The 8245-nt window shown below is 46.3% G+C and overlaps 1 protein-coding gene across 4 annotated transcripts in view; it reads left to right on the top strand.

Annotated features, from left to right (window-relative positions):
- Mettl6 (methyltransferase like 6) overlaps window positions 1-8245 on the top strand; it is a 24286-nt gene that overhangs the window by 6600 nt on the left and 9441 nt on the right. For 3 of the 4 annotated variants that reach the window (XM_021203523.2, XM_021203524.2, XM_029541675.1), the window contains 2 exons: window positions 1302-1472; window positions 5908-6049. In XM_021203523.2, the coding sequence (XP_021059182.1) occupies window positions 1302-1472; window positions 5908-6049 (313 nt within the window). The remainder of the gene's footprint in view (window positions 1-1301; window positions 1473-5907; window positions 6050-8245) is intronic. The other variant, XM_021203525.2, reaches the window with a different exon arrangement.

The following is an 8245-nucleotide window of genomic DNA, read 5'->3' as shown; positions in this document are numbered from 1 at the left end:
GGGAGGGAGGGCGGGCAGGCTGCTTGCTGAGCTCTGAATGGAAGGAACATTCCTTCCTTTGCCCCACCCCTGAAGTAGGGAGCAGCTGTATACTCTGGTGAGGTTCTTAGGACTCTTCCCACCTTCCCATGATGGGGTGTAAGCAATCAGCAAGCCTAGCTGGGCTAATCCTTTTGCAATGGTATGTAGCTGAACTCCTCAAAATAGCAATTGCTTGGCTTGGGGGACAGTAACTCTCAACATCTATTTCCTTCATTTTAAAAGTTGACTTTTGCCGGGCGTGGTGGCACACGCCTTTAATCCCAGCACTCAGGAGGCAGAGGCAGGTGGATTTCTGAGATCGAGGCCAGCCTGGACTACAAAGTGAGTTCCAGAACAGTCAGGGCTACACAGAGAAACCCTGTCTCGGAAAAACAAATATATATATATATATATATATATATATATATATATATTTTTTTTTTAAGTTGACTTTTGCAGGGCTAGAGAGATGGTTCAGTGGTTAAGAGGACCTGAGTTCTATTCCCAGTACCCACATCTGGTGGCTTAACAACTGCTTGCAACCCCATTTCCAGGGGATTCAGTGTCCTCTGGCCTTCAAGAGCCACTCACATGCACATACGTACATATAGATAAAAATAAATGAATCTTTTTTTTAATACTATTCTCACCCAGTAGCTTTGTATAGTAATTTATTCAGTCCCTGTTTACATGATAAAACTTACTCTATTCCTTCATTATACTCATAAGTCTGTTAGAGCCCACCAATTCACCAAAATTGTACCAGGAATACACTTACTAGAAAGAAAGATGAGTTACATAAGAACTATGGAGGCTTCCCAGGAGGGTGAACTTGAAGGACATCTCATAGGCTTGGCTTGCCAGGGATAACCAGGGGTAGGAAGTAGCTGCCAACTTGGTGTCATCCTTTTGGATAAAGAAGCCTCTAAAACTCTTGGATTTAAATATGTCACAGACTGTATTCTGCCCTCAGTTAAAAATAGGTTGCTGAGAGACAGGCGGATTTCTGAGTTCGAGGCCAGCCAGGGCTACACAGAGAAACCCTGTCTCAGAAAAACAAAATAAAAAATAGTTGCTGAAGTGCTTTCTGCTCCCTGTAGCTGTGATGACTATTATTTCCCCAGTAACAAGTGACCATTCCATGTAGCAGTAACAAGTGACCATTCCATGTAACAGTAAAGAAGTAGAGACAGGGTCTCTCTCCAATGCTGAATGTTCATGCATGCATCAGCATGGTGGTTAACTAAAATCACAAGTTCCTTCTGTTTCCCCCTTTCTAGCAACATCCTTTGTACAATGCAGAGAGATGCAAAGTGTTCCAGTGTGACCTCACCAGAGATGACCTTCTTGACCATGTCCCACCAGAGTCTGTGGATGCCGTTACATTGATCTTTGTGCTCTCAGCTGTGCACCCTGAGAAGATGCGCCTTGTCTTACTAAACGTGTACAAGGTTAGTGACTAGATGTTTGTTCTTGCCTGCCTTCACTGCATGGCTTGTGTGCTGCATTCCCAACATCTTCCCATGCCCAGAGGGTAGACTGTAGCCCGTCTAGGGAAAGGGAGTCTCTGGCATGAAGCAACCCCTGTAGCTCTGGATTCATACAGTGCTGTGGCTGCTCTTCAGAGCACCGCCAGCCCCAGAGGAAGGAAAGGGTTGCAGTTTCCTGGGGTCCATGAGATGAGAGTGACGTGTTTATAAAAAATAAAAAGATAAAGAGATATAAGAATATGTTCTATGGGGGTGTGGTGATGTATGGGGGGAAGGGGTGCCTTATCGGGCCCATGCCAAGGCATCCCTCTCCCCTGAGGGACCAGCCACAGAACTATAGTATAGAATAGAGTTTATTCGGGGTATGGGGAGGGGAGATAAGAGGGTAGTAGAGGTAGAAAAAGGCAGAGAGAGAGTAGAGAAGTAGAGGCTGGCCATGACCACACGGAGAGAGGGGAGAAGGGGATGGGAAGAGAGAGGGAGCAAGGGGGCAAGAGGCAAGAAAGGGGGGCAAGAGAAGGGGGGGGCAAGCAGCCCCTTTTATACTGAGCCAGGCCTACCCAGCTGTTGCCAGGTAACTGTGGGGAGGAGCTTAGACAGAATGCTCACAGAGGACATGTAATTAAATGGTCAAGAACATGGTCAAAAGCCTAGATCCTAAGATGGCTCACTACTTAGGCAAGTTCCTTCACCTCTCCAAGCTTGTTTCTGTGCCTGAGAAATGATGGGATAATACTTCTGAGATGGCGGCATTTAGGGGAGATTAAAAAAGATGTGTACCCCTGCTCTGCTAAGTGTGCCTCAAAGCCAGCCCTTGTTTCCTTACTACCACCATCGTGATTCCTGTTAGCATGGCAGGGACCCAAACTGCTGTGGCCACCAGGAGACTGCTGTAGCATGCCTGCAATCCTAGTACTTGTGACTGCGGTAGAGGGGTGATATGAATTCCAGGGCAGCCTAGCCTACTTTGTGAGTCAAGTTACCAAGCCAGCTCAGCCAGTCAGTGGGGTCTCAAGAGAGGGAGTGAGGATTGAAAAGGAAAAGACAATTAGACAACACTATACCATGACTCCAGCTCAAGAGGAGGCGGGTTTTATTTTTTCCAGTCAGCTTTTATACCACTCTAGGTACTTGCAGAGAATAGGGTTGGTTTTTAGATCAAAGACAAAGTAATCAAACAAGGCAATGAACAAAGATGGGAGAGTGTGCATTGGGCAGTGTGTTCCATTTCTTTTATGTGCGTGTTTTGTCTATGTGCTGCATGTGCATGCTGTTACACAAGTAGGTCAGCACAGGGTGTCAGGGCCTCTGGAACTAGGATTATGGGAGGTTGTGAAGCACCAGGTGGGTGCCAGGAATTGAACCTAGGTCCTGAGAAAGCAGCAGGCTTTCTCGCTGAGCTGTTTCTCTAGCCCTTAACGCTAGCTTTAAATAAAGATAAAAGACTGGGAAACTGTTAGAGAATTATTCTCCTTCACAGTAGTATAAAGTGTACACTTGTATCACAGGTTTATCTCTGCCTGCGAGTTTCACAAAGCTTCCTCTTATTCTTCCCTAATTCTGTTCCGTCCCAAGTGTCTGAGCAGGTGAGAACTCAGAGTGTGCCCACAAATGGCCATGGGACTTAAGCTAGACACAAGAGAGGCCCCAAAGAAAAGATGAGGGTATTGCCTGATGTAGACCCGAGTGAGAGTTGAATACTACTAGAAATAGGGCAAGAGAAAAAGAGAGAAGATGTGCTGAGAAAGGTAGGCTTGCGTGTATGGAGTGTGTACTGCTTCGTGTTGACGGAGCATTACAACATCACCGTGTCAATAAGTGCTCTGTACGTAGGTGGAGGACAGAGAACTCAAGAGGCCAGAGGAGGGCTGGCAAGATGGCTCAGAGAGTAAAAACACTTGCCACTGACTCTCATGACCTGAGTTATCTCTGAAGGAGAAAACCAACCCTCAAGCTGCCCTCTGACCTGCACACCCGTATAATGGCACCCACGCACATGCGCACTCCTATAAATAAGTGTGTGAGGGATGGCATTATAAAGAAACCAGCATAGGGGCTGAGGAGATGGCTGAGCGAGTTAAGGGCCTGCCATGCAATCAGGAGAGCCTCAGTTCAGACCCCAAGAGCCTATGTAAAGCTGGCAGTGCACATGTATAGTCTCAGGGTTCCTTTGGTGGGATGGAAGGCAGACACGGGAAAATCGATGACCAGCTAACTTGGTATGGGCAGTAGCGAACAGTGAGAGACCCTGCCTCAGGCAGAGAGGGAGGTGAGGACAACACTCAGAGTTGCCATCTGAGTCACACACATGCCTACACTCAAACACAGGAATGTTTATATACACAACATACAAACACACAGAGACAGGGGCGGGGTGCACAAGACCAGTGTAATTGGAAGGGTAATCTACTTGTCTGTTGAGATTGACCAGAATCAGAATAGAATGGCATTTAGAGTAAGACAAGCCAGAAGTTACAGTCCTTGCAGAGAGTAGGAAGGTAGCCCTGGGATCAACAGGTGGGAGCAGCAAGGGATGGTAAGCAAGAGAGAAGGGGTAGAGAGGAGACAGGAAGGACACACAGCACACAGGACACAGCAGGAGGACATTGGTCCCTGCCAGTGATGCAGTCACGGGAGAAAACGCAGCCTGGCTTGGAGGGAAACTGGCCTCCATTGACAGCAGCTTTCTGTGAGAACAGCTTGAAAGGAACCGAACATTCAGAAGCAGGCAGATCTCTGTAAGTTTGGGGCTAGTCTCTTTAATGAGTTCAGGGCAGCCACAGCAACATTGTGAGACCCTGTCTAAAGAGGATTTTTTTAATTACAAAAAGAACTGTGCGATGATATGAGAATGTTTTCATAATGTACTTCCACAGCTTTTGTATTAAAGGTACTTGCCATGAGAAGCACTAAACATAAAGGTGTGCCTTGCTTTTGCACACGAGATTTACAGCCTCTGAGCTCCAGCTGTCTCCTTCCAGATCTGTGGTACCGGGAGCCTATTGGCAGGCAGGTCCTGATCCAGTAGGGGTCATCTGGTTTTTAGGCTGAGCAGCAGACTCAGCTTGGACTCCACAGCTTCGTGTGTTGTCTATGCTTTCCTCTCCCTGAGGTTTAGCACCCCTGTGATCAGTGCCCTGGTCCTGAGGATACATTAGAGGGCCACCAAGGTGCTGAGTGCGTCCAGCATCTGAGTGTCCTGGTGCCCCAACTCCTCTTCATAGACCAGCCTCTCAACCTATTGTAGTCATATATGATATGATAGCTATGTATTAGGAGGTATGACATGTCACGTTTGTAAAAAAGTTTTTTTGAGCTTCCGTTCATTTTGGTAGTCCTCCTAGTTTTAATCTCTGTTAGAGATCCTTTTTAGCTGAGCCACAATGACTACCTCGCCCGGTCTGATTGCTTTCTCCCTGCCATCACAGTAATTGGTTGGCGAATTTAAAAGTGTGCTCTGTTGGCAAAGTACTAGAGAGAGAAGCCATCCTCAGCTCTGCAGACAGGGCAGCGGCAGCCCGGGCGAAGCCCGTGTGAACAGTGTGCCGCATGCGCTTTCCACCCATCATGCCAGGGTGCCAGCGCCAGGCAGGCTCCCTGTATACAACAAGAGTCTCCCAAAAAACAAAGAGGGTGGAGGGAGGATATGGCTGTACAAGTGCCACCACACGTTTTCCAAAGGAGGCAAAACTTGTCACAAGTGCTCTGTGCTTGACCTGGCAGTGTGGGTCTGTGGGACACCTGTCAGGCTTGAAGTGTATAGGAGGTCTGTGTGGCACTGTCTACACCACAGATAGAAGGCTCTGAGGAAAGGAAAGGATCACCTTGCCCACTCTTCCCACATGCTGCAGACATGAGCAGACAGTCAGGCCAGAGCCCAGCCCTTGGGGGTGGGGGAGAGGTCAGTGTTGGGACCCAGTGGGGAGTCACACACAGAGCCCTTCAGAGGTAAGTGGTCAGAAGCAGATATCTGGAAACTCGGCCTAGTGAAGGAGATGGCTCGTGCCTTGCAAAGAGTGTGTCTTATGTGCTTGCTTTTATGTGGGGCTTGAAACTGCATTATGTGCCATCATATCTAAAAAAAAATGACTTTTAAGGCATTTTATTTAGGTTTTGGCTTTTTGAGACAGGATCCTCTTGTTATGTAAACTAATGGGCCAGGTACTGTGTAGGCCAGACTCGCCCCAAACTCAAAATGACGCTCCTGCCTCGGCCTCTTGGACGCCGTGAGTGCGGGATGTACTCCATACCTGACGGTTTTTAAGAGCAGCCATTCATATTAAGGGTATTTTGTATGCCTTCTTTCACCACTCGCACAGGTCTGTGTTTTAATTCCTAACATCATCAGATTGTATTGTAGCTGACTGGGTTTATACAGCCTGCTTTACTTTTGTAGGTGTTAAAGCCAGGCAGAAGTGTCTTGTTCCGTGACTATGGGCTGAATGATCACGCCATGCTTAGATTTAAAGCCGGAAGCAAACTTGGAGAAAATTTTTATGTCAGACAAGATGGAACCAGATCGTATTTTTTTACTGATGGTAAGAGGAATGGAGTGTCTCCTTAGAATGTGTCATTCTCTGCTCTGTGTGCATGACTGCACCATCAGTGGAATGCTGCCTGGGCAGGGATGTAGCCATGCTAACACACAAGTCCCAAGTCCTTAGAGCAAGTTCTGATACACACCACTTACCCAGCCCTGGCCTGTGGGGACAGTGACTAGTGAGTGAGGCCCGCAGAGTAGACAGGCCTCAGACCTGTCATGTATGTCAACAGGAACTGTGCTGGAAACGGGGAAAGAGGACCAGAAAGTCACATCTTTCAAATAAGTGCCTTAAGTTCACCATGGTGGTCTGAGGGTACTTTTCCAGACCCGAAGGCAGAACTTGACTAAATTTGCTGTCAGAGAGCGCTGGGAAAGTACCTCAGGTGGTGTGGTGCTGACCTGGCATTGCTCAGATTCTGGATTCAGCTCCCCAGCCCTGCATAAACTGGGCGGTTATACACAAGACTTTGACACCAGCGAGCCAGAGGCAGAAACAGGAAGCTCAAGAGTTAAAGTCCATCTGCAGAAATGGTTTAGCTGTTCAAGTGTTGTACTTGCCAAAGACCCTGCTTCTGTTCCCCATACCCACATGGTGGCTTAACCATCTGTAACTGCAGTTCCCAGGGATCAAACACCTCCAACCAGGCCCTGTGAGCACCAGGCATCCACATGGTGCAAATGCTTCATGCAGGCGAAACTCCCTTATACAGAAAATCAATTAAACCATAGGTCATTCTGATGCTCAGCTTGTTCCTGGGCTACATGAGACCCTGTCTCGAAAAACAGTCACAAAGTTAGATGTTTGTAACTGGGAAGAGGCTCAGTTAATAATAAAGTGTTTGCTGCAGCCTCTCAGCATCCCTGTGAAAAGCCGGGTATGGTGACATGAACCTGTAATCTGTGCTGGGAAGGCAGAGACAGGAAAGATCCCTGGAGCCTGCTGGTCAGCTAGTTTTGTTGGAAATGCCCATGTTGGTGAGAAATCCTGTCTCAAAAAGTAAGGTTAACCAGGACAGCCGGGGCTATATTAAAGAGACCCTGTTTAAAAAAATAAAAATAAAAAAAGTGTGCCCTTGTGTTTGGTGCATGGATGTTAAGAGTTGCAGTGTCAAGCCAAGCACTTGGGAGGCAGAGGCAGGCAGATCTCTGAGTTTGAGAACAGAGTGGTCTACAGAGCAACTTCCAAGACGGCCAGTGCTACACAGAGAAACCCTATCACCATCACCCCCCAAAAGTAAGTAAGGTGGAGGGCTGGAAAGATGGCTCCGTTGTTAAGGATACCTCCAGAGGACCTAGGTTTAAGTCCCAGCAGCCACATGGTTACTAACAAATGAAGTCTGTAACTTCCTTCATTTCAGGGCATCCAACACCTCTTTTGGCTGCCATGAGCAGCAAGCATGCATGTGATGCATGTGCACACATGATGGCAAGACATCCATGCACAGAAATAAAAAATTTTTTTAAGGTGGAGAATGTGACCCCTTTATATGTGTGCATGCTATTACACACAGGTGCACACAAATACATAAAACATATTCCACATACAAGATAATAATGCAAAATACTTTAAAAGACATTTGGGATCAGAAAATGCCAAACATCGTTTCAGTTTTTAAGTGTTTCAAGCACTAGTTTTAAGTCTACCTAATAATCAGGAATAAAGGATGATTGTCATTGTTCTCGTTTAGAGGGAGGGGGTTCATTTATTTTTGCCATGCTGAGGCTTGTACCCAGGACATCAAGCATGCTCACCAAGTGCTCTACCACTAATCTGTGTTCCCAGATCTTTCACCTTTTAGTTGTAGGCTGTTTTTTGTTTGTTTGTTTTTTGTTTGTTTGTTTTTTAATTTTAATTTTATGTGTATATGTTTTGCCTGCGTGTGTGTTTGTGTACCATGTGCATGTTTGGTATGTGCAGAAGTCATAAGAGGGTGTCAGACCTCCTGGGACTGAAGTTATGGGTAGTGGTGAGCCACCACAGAAACCAAACCTAGATCTTCTTCAAGAACAGGTTCTCTTAACTGATGAGCTGTGTGTATCTGCAGCTCTGTATTTTTTAGGTTTTTTTTTTTTTTTTTTTTTTTTTTTTTTTTTTTTTTTATAAGTTATTATTTTTTTTTTTTTTTTTTTTTTTTTTTTTTTTTAATAAAACCTCAATCCAGTAGCCCAGGCTGTCCTTAACCTTATAGCA

Source organism: Mus pahari, chromosome 8 (assembly GCF_900095145.1).
Source record: "Mus pahari chromosome 8, PAHARI_EIJ_v1.1, whole genome shotgun sequence".
NCBI lineage: Eukaryota > Metazoa > Chordata > Mammalia > Rodentia > Muridae > Mus > Mus pahari.
This window is presented reverse-complemented; position numbering and strand designations above follow the sequence as displayed.